Below are 13619 nucleotides of genomic sequence, written 5' to 3'. Positions count from 1 at the left end.
CAGCAGCCCAAGCAGCTTCCAAACGTTGCCAAAGATCATCTGGTGTGGCAGCTGGGGATGTAATCTGGGTCACTCGTTGAGCAACCATGGACCACATGTTTTCTATCGGCGAAAGATCCGGAGAGCGAGCCGGCCAGGGAAGCAATTCAATCTGGTTATTGACGAAGAACATTTGGACAATGCGTGCCACGTGTGGTCGCGCATTATCCTGTTGAAATATGGCTGTGGCAGAGCCCTGAAGGTAAGGAAGGACAACTGGCTCCAGCACCTCGGATATGTAGCGCCGGTTATTTAAAGTACCGGCAATGCGTACTAGAGGCGTGCGAGAGTAATATCCAATACTGCCCCATACCATAATACCCGGTGCAAGACCAGTGTGGCGGTGCATAATGCAGCTGTCCAGCATCCTCTCTCCACGGTGTCTCCACACTCGAATCCGACCATCGTGGTGCTGCAGACAGAAGCGTGCCTCGTCAGTAAAGACAACTTCATTCCATTCTGCCGTCCACATCCGTCTGTCATCACAACATTGGCGACGGAGACGTCTGTGATTCTGCGTCAATGGTAGACGAAGCAATGGACGTCTTGCGTACAGACCACTCTTCTGTAAACGGCGTCGAATGGTACGCGCAGACACTGGATGATGCGTTACAGACGCAATGTGCTGTGCTAAGGTTCGGGATGTCACTGAGCGATCCGTCACTGCCATGCGCACAATTTGCCTATCAGCACGTGCAGTGGTGCACCGAGGTGAATGCGATCGACCACGTCGGTTTGTCGTACCCTCCTGCATCCAACGGTCACATATCCGCATTACAGTTGTTTGGTTTCGTCCAACTCGACTAGCGATTTCTCTGTATGATAATCCACAATCTCGGTAAGCCACTATCCTTCCTCTGTCGAACTCGGATACTTGATCAAAAGATGTTCGCTGTTGTCTACGAGGCATAACTGATCGTCTTGTGAAACAACCACAAGGTAAACACACGTGCCGAACGTACACTCGTCGAAATCGCCAAGCCTTAAATGGCGCTATGAGGTGGCGCCACAGGCGTGCGTGATGTGCGTCTTCGCTGAAATCAGTTGCATATCTCATCGCTGCAAACTCATGGTGTAAATTTCACACGATTCGGATGCTTCCTTCAGGGTGTTGCATTTACGGTGGCCAGCAGTGTATATTAAATTTTCTATCAAGAACCGATGGAACAGTCAGTCACACAACATGTTTGTATTTTTATCTAACGGTGAATGTTGTTGGAGAGAAAACTCCTTTCCATTTGGGTCCATTCCCGGAAATCGTAGCCGGCCGAAGTGGCCGCGCGGTTCTGGCGCTGCAGTCTGGAACCGCGAGACCGCTACGGTCGCAGGTTCGAATCCTGCCTCGGGCATGGATGTGTGTGATGTCCTTAGGTTAGTTAGGTTTAACTAGTTCTAAGTTCTAGGGGACTAATGCCCTCAGCAGTTGAGTCCCATAGTGCTCAGAGCCATTTGAACCATTTTTGAACCGGAAATCGTAAGGACGTTGAGGCCCGTATCAGTACACAAAGAAGTTCGAGTCTTTAAGGAATCGGAGGTTCTGCTGGCCTCTGTTCTAACTGAACAGCCTTTGCGGAAATGGTGCTCTTCTCGACCAGCAGGTGTTCTGTGGGAAGCGCTTCTTCCCCTCAGTACACTGTAGCCGGCCGGTAACGACTGGGCTGGGAGAGTGCCTGCCCGAGAGTAATCTTAGGTGGGCCCTGCGACTCAGGTAGTTTGGCGAGGCAGCGATCGATGTGAGAGCGGCCGTAATCAGGTATTATTAATGCCAGCGCCCGGCAGGCAGCGGCCGCGCGCCAGCAGGCGGCACCGCCACCGCCGCCGCCGCCGCCGCCTCCGCCGCCTCCGACGCCGGCAGCGTCTTGGGCGCGCCGCGCCTCTGTGTCTGGTATCGACCGGGGCTTAGGCGTCCTCCTGCTGCCGCTGCCGGCGGGTGGGCAACTGTTGCAGTATTGATTTGACCCGGCGCGGCGGCGGCGGCGGCGGCGGGGGCGGCGGCGGGGGCGGCGCGCCAACACATCGCGGCGGACACACGCGCCCGCGCCCAAAACACAGCCGGGCCGGCCCTGCCGCCCCCTCCGCGCTTAATAGAGCCCGCCCGCTCCGCCCCCACCTGCCGGCGGCGACCTTTCACCTTAGGGCAGCGGCGCGCGCTCTGCGCATCTGCAGTCACAGATACTCGGCCCCCCCGCTGATTACGGCCGCTTTGATCTCGCCGCAGGGGGCGGCTGCCCATATTGACGTCAATCGGCGTTCCGGCGCAATCAGGTGCGGCCACCTCCTGCGATGTCTACACAGGCGCACAGCGGCCCGACATGTGTTCCAACTTGGAGGGGTTCTTCGAGGACGTTGACTCGGATGTCTTATTCGCACGAAGTAATGGCCGCTATCGACAGGGGATCTCAAGTTGATTCCGTATTTCTAATTTTCCGGAAAGCTTTTGACACCGTTCCTCACAAGCGACTTCTAATCAAGCTGCGGGCCTATGGGGTATCGTCTCAGTTGTGCGATTGGATTCGTGGTTTCCTGTCAGGGAGGACGCTGTTAATAGTAATAGACGGCAAATCATCGAGTAAAACTGAAGTGATATCAGGTGTTCCCCAGGGAAGCGTCCTGGGACCTCTGCTGTTCCTGATCTATATAAATGACCTGGGTGACAATCTGAGCTGTTCTCTTAGGTGATGATGCTGTAATTTACCGTCTAGTAAGGTCATCCGAAGACCAGTATCAGTTGCAAAGCGATTTAGAAAAGATTGCTGTATGGTGTGGCAGGTGGCAGTTGACGCTAAATAACGAAAAGTGTGAGGTGATCCACATTAGTTCCAAAAGAAATCCGTTGGAATTCGATTACTCGATAAACAGTACAATTCTCAAGGCTGTCAATTCAACTTAGTACCTGGGTGTTAAAATTACGAGCATCTTCAGTTGGAAAGACTACATAGATAATATTGTGGTGAAGGCGAGCCAAAGGTTGCGTTTCATTGGCAGGACACTTAGAAGATGCAACAAGTCCACTAAAGAGACAGCTTACACTACACTCGTTCGTCCTCTGCCAGAATATTGCTGCGCGGTGTGGCATCCTTACCAGGTGGGATTTGTAACGCCGGAAATGCATATACTCCTATTTCCATCTATTGTACTATTTTTTTTTCCTTGTTTTGTTACCTCAAGATATGACATTTCTGTCTCTTTATATATTGTAATTGTTTTACTGTTTGTATATATATATTTATGCACTTATGTCGATGTATAATTGGTTTGTTTCGTAAATATTATTTGTATTTTTACGCTGGGTCTTGCCTAGGAAAAACTGCTATCGAACAATTACATCGATAGGTCGTGTGAAGAATCAAAGTGTGTAGGATCTTTGGTAGTGTTAACTCTGCCGCGTGGAGCGCGGGCAGAACAGTGAGAGTCTGGCGGGAGTAGCGAGTGGAGCAGGTGTTGTGTGACGCTCCCGCGAGTTGCCGCGCTTTCGGGGTTTGGCAGCATGTAATTGCGCTCGACTCGCGATGATAGTTTCTGACATGGTGTCGCGGACGGGAAGCATTAGCTGGCGCACATCAAGAGCCCGTTTCGCCTGGTGACCGTGTCGAGAAGAAGGCGCGCCAACATCCAGCTTCTGCAACAGCGACGGCCGACAATGAGTGACTGTCGCCACCTCCTCGATCGACGGCTTCAAACCTTCAATCAACCAACAAGGAAGACTAAAAGCACGTAAAGTTTCAGAACTGTATGGCAGACCTCAGCTTTTCAAATTGTTCCATTTGCCTCGCAAAATTACAGCAACTTAGCATGAACCTTTGTTGCTCATTGTCCCAATTGCATTGCCAAGCAGGGTCCCTTCCTTTTCCGAAATTAACCCGAGTGTCGTTGAAATTCAAACGCCAGCATTAAAATAATATAATTAGATTTCACTGCTTTAATTTCAAAGTTCAGTAGCTGGCTACAATATTTAGGTTGCACAAGCACAAATTAAGAGTGCGAGTTTTGTTACCGTATTTTAGTTACCTGTGACTGCAGCTCAGCTTGGTACGTACTAAATTTTACTATTGTTAATTGTTCAGAATCATTTAATTCAAGTTCAAAGTTAATTCTCTTATTTCTAAATTGCGTAGATTCAAGTAGCTTTTGAAATGATTGTTGAGGTAGTCCAAGACTAACCTTATTTTACTGAATGTCGATGTGCTTCAGAAAGAAAGCTCACTATTAACTTCAGTCACTAAATTAACTTTCGATTTTCCGGTTTCATTAATTCTTTTGCTAAATTAAGTGTAGCGAAATTTATTACTTCTGACAAACTTTCAGTTTTCACACTACACGTGTCAACCTTCAGTTGCCACGCTTCTAGTGCTAATTATATGTGTAATAACCTTTCTTTTTCAGTTACTATAGTAATTGTCCATAGGACTGGCGACCGTGATTTACCCCAAATCTCAAACATCTAATTACCGCTAGTTAATTGTTAACGTAACGGCCGCACATTTACTTTCTTCATTAACTTTACCCCTTTTCAAAATTAATTTCCACCAGTTTCATTTGCATTTTTCCTTTCATTTAGATGTAACCCTTTCCTCCCTCTTTACCGACAGGTTAACTTCGGTGACGATTGCTTTTCCAAAACTCCCATTAGGTACACGCGGTTTCATTTTTCACTGTCATTAAGGTCGGTAAGTGAGGGGGGAGGTTACACGTGGCGACCTGGTGACAGGACAATCTTCAAATTTGAGGTTGTTCTGGGCACGAATTTTGCATTGTGCAAATCTCGTAACAAAGTACTGGTTACGAAATGGTCGATACGTCAGCGAGAATATTCGTGTGAGGAATCCTAATTAGAGTTGAGATTTTGCATTTATATTGAAAATTATTAAAATGAGTGAAGGCAACAATTACCAAAATTTGGTAGACTTAGATACGGAACAATCGGTCGAACAGTGGGAAACGCACACAGCGGTACCCATTGTTCCGGGGCAGGCGGCTAGCATGAAAGATGCGACCGCCGAAACGCAACAAAGAGCAGAAATGGAATTCCAGACTTTAGAAAATGTTTCGGAATCGGAAGTGAAAATCAAATCTGAATCCCTTGATGACGAATACGGGGGGACAATGAAAGAGGAAGCCGCTACGGAAGTAAAACCGGTGGTTTCCGGGAATATAACTGATTTATTGAATGTTTTGATTAACGAAATCAAGAGTCAATCGGCAGAAATTAAAGCTCTGTCTGCCAAGCAAGACGATCAGGCTGCCAAGCAAGAAGCTCAGGCTGCCAAGCAAGTAGCTCAGTCTAAAAAAATTGAACGAATGCTAGACAATCAGAACAAAGCTATTAATGTTGTTAACAACAATGTTGAAGTTGTTAACACAAAAGTTGATAAAATCAAAGACGATATTGTCGTGATTAATACCGAAATCGGTAACCTTAAACAGGAAATGATAGGCGTTCAGGCGGAAATTGCAAGCATAAATACTCGTTTTGATTCCGAAATTAGCAGAATCGAGAAAAGTGTAGGAGACGCAGTTGCTCCGATCATCGAGAATAAGGTGACGGAACAAATTCAATTAGTGAGAAAAGAGGATCAACAGAAGGTGGAAACTTTAAAGGCTTTAGTATCCGAAGTAGATACCAAAGTGACGAAGCAGGCTAACACCTGCGAAGAGAAAAAGAGGGAAGTGGAAACGCTTGCGACAACCACTTGCCAAGTGATTACGAGGGTGTCGGAATTAGAAAGGAAACTTGACGAAAAACAGAGCTATGTGCCAATCTGTGCACATAGTTCGGAGTTGTTGACGAAAGAGGAGCGGTTCGACCCCTTGAAAAAAGGCGGTATACACCCGACGGATTTCATTAAAAATTGTGAAAGAGTTTTACCCAGATCATGGACTAATGAGAGAAAAATTAATGCGGTTATTGATGTGTTGGCTGGTGATGCCAAGCGTTGGGGCCTAAACCTCAACATTACGAACCTGACTTTTGACGAGTTTAAAAATTTGTTTCTGGCTGAATACTGGTCAGAGCAAAAACAGCAAAGTGTCTGGCGCGAATTTGTCGTATCGAGGCCTTTCGATGCGAATTCGCGCGGTTCAATGAAGGAGTTTTGTGAGGGCTGGATCCGCAAGTTGGAATATTTGCGTGACCGCCGCTCGGAATCCGAAATAGTCTGGAAACTCTACAAGAAGCTTCCAGATGATACAAAACGCTACGTAGGGAGCAATCACAGGACAATCAATGATTTCCTGGGAAGAGTTGAGGACGAGGACTATTGGCGCAATAATCGTGACAGTGGTAGAGGCCGTGGTAACAACAACGGGCACCACAGCAACGATAACCACGGGAATAATGCATACCGCAACCATGGCAGCAATAACAATAATGGTTCGGACCGTAATAACAATCGGTACAATGCAAATAATAACAGGAATGACGGAAACCAGTATCATACTAACGTGATAAGGGCTTCACAGAATAGTAATAACGCCAGAGGGTGTGATCAGCCGCCTCAGCAGCATCCGGGGAGCGTATCTGCTGGGACGAGACAGGGAAACCATTAGCCGCGCCGGTGAGGGGCCGACCGGGCGTGGAGAAATTTTGGCGGCCCAATAGCAGGAGAAAACCCAGGTGTCGTCGGTATGAAAATTCCGTGTGGAATAATCAACGGCGGGAGAGTGTGCCAGTGTTAAGAGAAAGGAGTGCGCCCACAAGTAGTAGATCAGCTGTATACACGGCAGTAGAAGGTACATTCACTGTCAGTGAGAACAATTTAAGTAGTGTTCCGGAAATCGATTATAAGGTGCCAGCTGTAATACCCACAGCGGAACTGGAGATTGAGTTTAAGAATGATTCGCAATTGTTGAGAGAAGATCAGATGTCGGATAAAACGTCCGTCATCGAGCGAGGGGATGCAGAGAGGGATGAGGTCTGGTTAAGGCAGTTCGGTCGCTTATACGACGAACTAAGAGATTATAGGGGTCTGTATGGGAGAAGTGTTTATGGGGAGCGCGTGCAGTATTTGCCGCGTCTCGTCCCACAGGAAGATAGTATTTGTGAAGTGATTGAAAGTTCTGGCCCTAACCGGCAGACTTTACCAGAAATAGTTGATGTTAAGGGGGAGCACGAGCAAGATGCGTCGTGTTTCGTCCCGCAGGAGTTGAATGTTGAAATAGTAACGGAAAGTTCTGGCCCTAACCGGCAGACTTTACCGAAAGTTGTAATGGTAGAAGTAGCCGACCCATCCGACGCGAACATCCAGTTTAAACATTGCGAGAGTATTAAGGAGAAAGATTACGAAAATTTTAGTGATAGCCGAACACGATTGGTAGAAAAGCACGTAGATTACAGCGTGTATGAGGTTAGAGCTGACATTATACGGTCAGAAGATAACAGTGTGGGTTGCGCAGATCTAGAGGAAGTAATTGCAGATACTACTGGGCACATGTCTCCAGGTAGATTGGCAGATGAGATCAATCTGACCAAAGTGGAATCAACGAAGGTGACAATTAGTGAACTGATAGCAAAGCAACACTCACTAGTTGACGAGTTACAGGAAAAGGTTTCGGTATTGGAGGCGAAGCTAGAGACTAAGCCTCAGGACAAACGTGTTGAAATTAAAACTGTATGTGAACAGAGGCTGAAAAAGCCGCCAGATAAACCAGATTTGGGATCAAAGCAGGATGGTTTTTTCTGGAATGACCTGGATATAGACGAGGATTTACTGTGGGAAAATAAAGAAACAGTCGAGGACAAGTGTAGACAGATAGTAGTGTCTGTTAATATGCACGACCTACAACTAAACGTGTTGATTGACACCGGTGCAGAATTGAGTGCTGTATCTGGGAAAATATTTGAGTTACTGAAAGACAGACCTGGCATCGTAGTTATGCCAGTAACAGGAGTGAAAATTATCGGTGCTACTGGGAAGGCCAGTAAACCGGTCACAAAACAGATTTTTGTCAACTTCGAGATATGTGGGGCACAATTTGAACAAGAGTTTGTCGTCGTGCCAGACTTAACTACGGAAGTAATTATCGGGTTAGATTGGCTATTAAAGAACCGTGCAGTGATTAACTGCGAAAGCAAAACTTTGACATGTACGTCCCAAGATAAAACAATAGTAGTTAGTTTTGACGAGGCAGGAGACGGTGTGCATAGGCAATACCAGCCTATACACATTGTTAACTGGCCGAATGGTATTGACGTAGGTATGAATTTGAACTACTGTAATGTGAGGAATCTCGGCATTGACAATAGTGTAGAAACTGAATTGGAAAGTATTGTAGACGGTGTGTCAAACGTAACACACGAACAAAGACGAGGCCGACTTTCCCGTACCTATTGCCATCACAACCATAGGGCATGGGGCAAATATGTAGCAGTATTTGAGAGAATTATGAACACCTTGAGACATGAATCGACGGGATTTTCTCCAGAGGAAATCCTGTTGGATGACAGAAGTAAAAGTTTAGTGGAAGAGATAATCAGATTCCCTCCACGGATTGACATTAGTATTGGTGTGAAAAAAGATCGTTTGCGAGAAGTAATGAAGCTTAAAGCCAATGCTCGCATACGTCGTCATGACGCTAAAGCGCGTTTTGCTAAGTTTGCAATCGGAGACTTAGTACTTGTAAAAGCTCATGAGAAATCGAGCGAGATAGACAATGAAATCTCTAAATTTAAGTTTGTTTATAATGGACCATATAAAGTCATTGGTACACCTCACACAAATGCTTATTGCTTAGAGTATCCAAGCTCTGGAAAACTATTAGGTATACGGAACATTGTAGACTTGAAATTGTACCGACCTAGGATCGATTAATACCACACAATGGGTAATTTATACAGTATGTAAAATAGAGTGTAAGATTTAACGATTTGCTAGATTGCCATGCTTGTGACTGACCAAGGTCATTAAAGAAGTTGTAATTAATAAGTAATTAATTTTGATTAATAAATTTAATTTTAATCAATTTAATCATGATCTAATCAACTGAAAAATCCAAGCTGCTAGTTTAAGTTTTCAGCTGAGTCACAGTAGGTTAAGGAATGTAAATATGATTTTGTCAATAGCTGTAAGATTTCATAAATATGTGATTTACTAGTCATTACCGATGTACTTAGACGCTGTTTTAAGTTTCAGGCTAGTACATGCGTGTGATGATGGACAGTGTTGAGTTATCCACTGTGATAGTATTAAGGGACTCCTTGAGATTACTCGGGAGTGAGTTTTTCCGAAAGAATTCAGTGAAACGGACGTTCTGGAAATGCCGTTACACAGGCGAGTGAGATCAAGCGTGCCGCACAGGCGGGCGCAACAATACTGGCGAGGCGGTGCCGCTGTCGGCTCTTGTGCCGCTGTCGGCATTCTTTGTACTTGCGAGTACGGAAGGCGGAATTGTTTTTCTTCCCGGACAGATGATGTGGAAGAATTCTGCTGTCAATACTTATGTTTTTTTCGATCTACTGAATATTATTTTCTTGTTTAGCATTAAGTGGACTCTCATGGCAAGCGTATTAATTACGAAAAGGTTATATAAAATGTGTATTCTATGTAATTAATAATTAATTTGCGTATTTTGATCTACCTGTTTTTATGACCATGTACTCTGATTAATTTTGTAAATAGTATTCCATTTCATGATAGTGTTACGGATTTTGACGATTTTGGAATAGCTAAACCATTTTCTATATCTTCTATGAATTTTAATATGTTGTCAACCTGTTTTATTTTGTGGAAGATGACAGAGTGGAATAAGATTAGGAGTGTCTCCACTCAGTTATTATGGTCTAAAAATTGATTTATGATTAATTAGACGAATGCTAACTTTTGTTGATGTTTTGAGCATATGCATTTCCGCTGTTTCTTTTTTGGGACATTTTCTGAGTCTGTTTACGTTACACGAACATCCTCAGACAATTTGGGGCACGTGTAACGCCGGAAATGCATATACTCCTATTTCCATCTATTGTACTATTTTTTTTTCCTTGTTTTGTTACCTCAAGATATGACATTTCTGTCTCTTTATATATTGTAATTGTTTTACTGTTTGTATATATATATTTATGCACTTATGTCGATGTATAATTGGTTTGTTTCGTAAATATTATTTGTATTTTTACGCTGGGTCTTGCCTAGGAAAAACTGCTATCGAACAATTACATCGATAGGTCGTGTGAAGAATCAAAGTGTGTAGGATCTTTGGTAGTGTTAACTCTGCCGCGTGGAGCGCGGGCAGAACAGTGAGAGTCTGGCGGGAGTAGCGAGTGGAGCAGGTGTTGTGTGACGCTCCCGCGAGTTGCCGCGCTTTCGGGGTTTGGCAGCATGTAATTGCGCTCGACTCGCGATGATAGTTTCTGACATGGTGTCGCGGACGGGAAGCATTAGCTGGCGCACATCAAGAGCCCGTTTCGCCTGGTGACCGTGTCGAGAAGAAGGCGCGCCAACATCCAGCTTCTGCAACAGCGACGGCCGACAATGAGTGACTGTCGCCACCTCCTCGATCGACGGCTTCAAACCTTCAATCAACCAACAAGGAAGACTAAAAGCACGTAAAGTTTCAGAACTGTATGGCAGACCTCAGCTTTTCAAATTGTTCCATTTGCCTCGCAAAATTACAGCAACTTAGCATGAACCTTTGTTGCTCATTGTCCCAATTGCATTGCCAAGCAGGGTCCCTTCCTTTTCCGAAATTAACCCGAGTGTCGTTGAAATTCAAACGCCAGCATTAAAATAATATAATTAGATTTCACTGCTTTAATTTCAAAGTTCAGTAGCTGGCTACAATATTTAGGTTGCACAAGCACAAATTAAGAGTGCGAGTTTTGTTACCGTATTTTAGTTACCTGTGACTGCAGCTCAGCTTGGTACGTACTAAATTTTACTATTGTTAATTGTTCAGAATCATTTAATTCAAGTTCAAAGTTAATTCTCTTATTTCTAAATTGCGTAGATTCAAGTAGCTTTTGAAATGATTGTTGAGGTAGTCCAAGACTAACCTTATTTTACTGAATGTCGATGTGCTTCAGAAAGAAAGCTCACTATTAACTTCAGTCACTAAATTAACTTTCGATTTTCCGGTTTCATTAATTCTTTTGCTAAATTAAGTGTAGCGAAATTTATTACTTCTGACAAACTTTCAGTTTTCACACTACACGTGTCAACCTTCAGTTGCCACGCTTCTAGTGCTAATTATATGTGTAATAACCTTTCTTTTTCAGTTACTATAGTAATTGTCCATAGGACTGGCGACCGTGATTTACCCCAAATCTCAAACATCTAATTACCGCTAGTTAATTGTTAACGTAACGGCCGCACATTTACTTTCTTCATTAACTTTACCCCTTTTCAAAATTAATTTCCACCAGTTTCATTTGCATTTTTCCTTTCATTTAGATGTAACCCTTTCCTCCCTCTTTACCGACAGGTTAACTTCGGTGACGATTGCTTTTCCAAAACTCCCATTAGGTACACGCGGTTTCATTTTTCACTGTCATTAAGGTCGGTAAGTGAGGGGGGAGGTTACAGATTGACGGAGGACATCGAAAGGGTGCAAAAAGGGCAGCTCGTTTTATATTATCACGTAATAGGGGAGAGAGTGTGGCAGATATGATACGCGAGTTGGGATGGAAGTCATTAAAGCAAAGACGTTTTTCGTCGCGGCGAGATCTATTTACGAAATTTCAGTCACCAACTTTCTCTTCCGAATGAGAAAATATTTTGTTGAGCCGAACCTACATAGGTAGGAATGATCGTCAAAATAAAATAAGAGAAGTCAGAGCTCGAACAGAAAGGTTTAGGTGTTCGTTTTTACCGCGCGCTCTTCGGGAGTGGAATGGTAGAGAGATAGCATGATTGTGGTTCGATGAACCCTCAGCCAAGCACTTAAATGTGAATTGCAGAGTAATCATGTAAATGTAGAAGTTAAAATGTATGAGCAGTGGCACCGCAAGACTGAATGTCACCTGATGGCATTGCAGCCATGTGGCGCGGAAAGTAAACAGGGTGTCCTAGATACGTTACGACAAACGTTGAAGGGACAGAATCTAAAGTAATGAATTAGAATTTGTGCAAAGGCTGGCACTTGGACTCAGGTCTTCTGCTTATTAGACAGATGTGCAACCCACAATACCACCATGACACTGTGGTTAACACACCTGCACGGAATATCATAGTCCAAGGCCCTCCCTAACACAAACTTCAATTCACACCTCGGCCTATCGTGATTTTCCACTTTCTTAAATCGTCAATATTGTGGAGGCTCTCCGATATTTGAATAGCACCCCAGCTTTGTAGATGACGGCCTTGCCGCAGTGGATACACCGGTTCCCGTGAGGTCACGGAAGTTAAGCGCTGTCGGGCGTGGCCGGCACTTGGGTGGGTGACCATCCAGGCCGCCATGCGCTGATGCCATTTTTCGGGATGCACTCAGCCTCGTGATGCCAATTGAGGAGCTACTCGACCGAATAGTAGCGGCTCCGGTCAAAGAAAACTATCATGACGACCAGGAGAGCGGTGTGCTGACCACACGCCCCTCCTATCCAGATTCTCACCTGAGGATGGTCCCCATGGGCCACTCGTAGCCTGAGGACTCAGGGTGGGCGTACGACTAGGATATTCCTGCAGCTCTGTCAACCACCGTGCCAGGGTGGTCTAGTGGATAGCACGTCTACTTAGCAAGCAGGAGACCCAGGTTCAAGTCCCGGCATTTGCACACATCTTATTACCTCAACTTCTGTCCCTATTTAAGATAAAGTTGAGACTCAAAATATAATAAACACTGGGGGGATTTAGAGAGTGTCTTGACTAGCAAAAGGAGGATAGCAATCCCTGTCTGGGGACATCGTACAACAACGTGTCAAATTATCAAGATCGTAGGCGCCGGCATAAAACGTGACTTTATACGCTGACTGACATTAGCTGGGAATGAGATTTGCACTCTGCAGCGGAGTGTGCGCTGATATGAAACTTCCTGGCAGATTAAAACTGTGTGCCCGACCGAGACTCGAACTCGGGTCCTTTGCCTTTCGTGAGCAAGTGCTCTACCATCCGAGCTACCGAAGCACAGCTCCCTCCTAACGGAGGTGGTTTGACATTGCCTTCCACCGACCGTAATGGGGATGAATGAGGATGAAGACGACACAACACCCAGTCATCTCGAGGCAGGTGAAAATTCCCGACCCCGCCGGGGATCGAACCGGCGACCCCGTGCTCGGGAAGCGAGAACGCTACCGCGAGACCACGAGATGCGGACATAAGTTTCATCTATATCACGCAAACATTTCCAGCCAAAACCAAACACCCAAATATCATTCTCTCTGAAGTTAAAATCTTCTAGGTTATTAGGCCGCGTCATGTTTCTTCTAAAATGTTCGACGTTTCGACCCTTCTGCTGGGATCTTCCTCAGGATCTTTTGGTGTCCACCACTGCTAGAACACTGTCAGAGACGAGTGTCGCGTCCACTTATAAAAGGGGAGTTCTCTGGCGTTCGTGCTGGAGTAGTGATAGTATTGGTTAAAATTCATATGGCTACCATTAGTGGGCCATAGTCATAGGCTAATGCAGAAAAGGGGCTTTGGTAACTCATCTCCTGT

At 45.2% G+C, this 13619-nt stretch overlaps 1 protein-coding gene across 1 annotated transcript; it reads right to left on the bottom strand.

The window, feature by feature from the left end:
* Positions 1-1798: 1798 nt before the first annotated feature.
* LOC126456701 (uncharacterized) lies at positions 1799-2272 on the bottom strand. Its single transcript, XM_050092441.1, has one exon. The coding sequence runs from the start codon at positions 2270-2272 to the stop codon at positions 1799-1801; it is 474 nt and encodes a 157-aa protein (XP_049948398.1).
* Between the last annotated feature and the right edge of the window lie 11347 nt (positions 2273-13619).

Source organism: Schistocerca serialis, chromosome 1, assembly GCF_023864345.2.
Source record: "Schistocerca serialis cubense isolate TAMUIC-IGC-003099 chromosome 1, iqSchSeri2.2, whole genome shotgun sequence".
NCBI classification, from domain to species: domain Eukaryota; kingdom Metazoa; phylum Arthropoda; class Insecta; order Orthoptera; family Acrididae; genus Schistocerca; species Schistocerca serialis.
Note: the sequence above shows the minus strand (reverse complement) of the source record. Positions and strands in the feature narration are given on the sequence as shown.

What these genes read in the sequence shown, in the direction of transcription:
- LOC126456701 (XM_050092441.1), bottom strand. Translation starts at nt 2,272, where the DNA reads ATGGGCAGCCGCCCCCTGCGGCGAGATCAAAGCGGCCGTAATCAGCGG.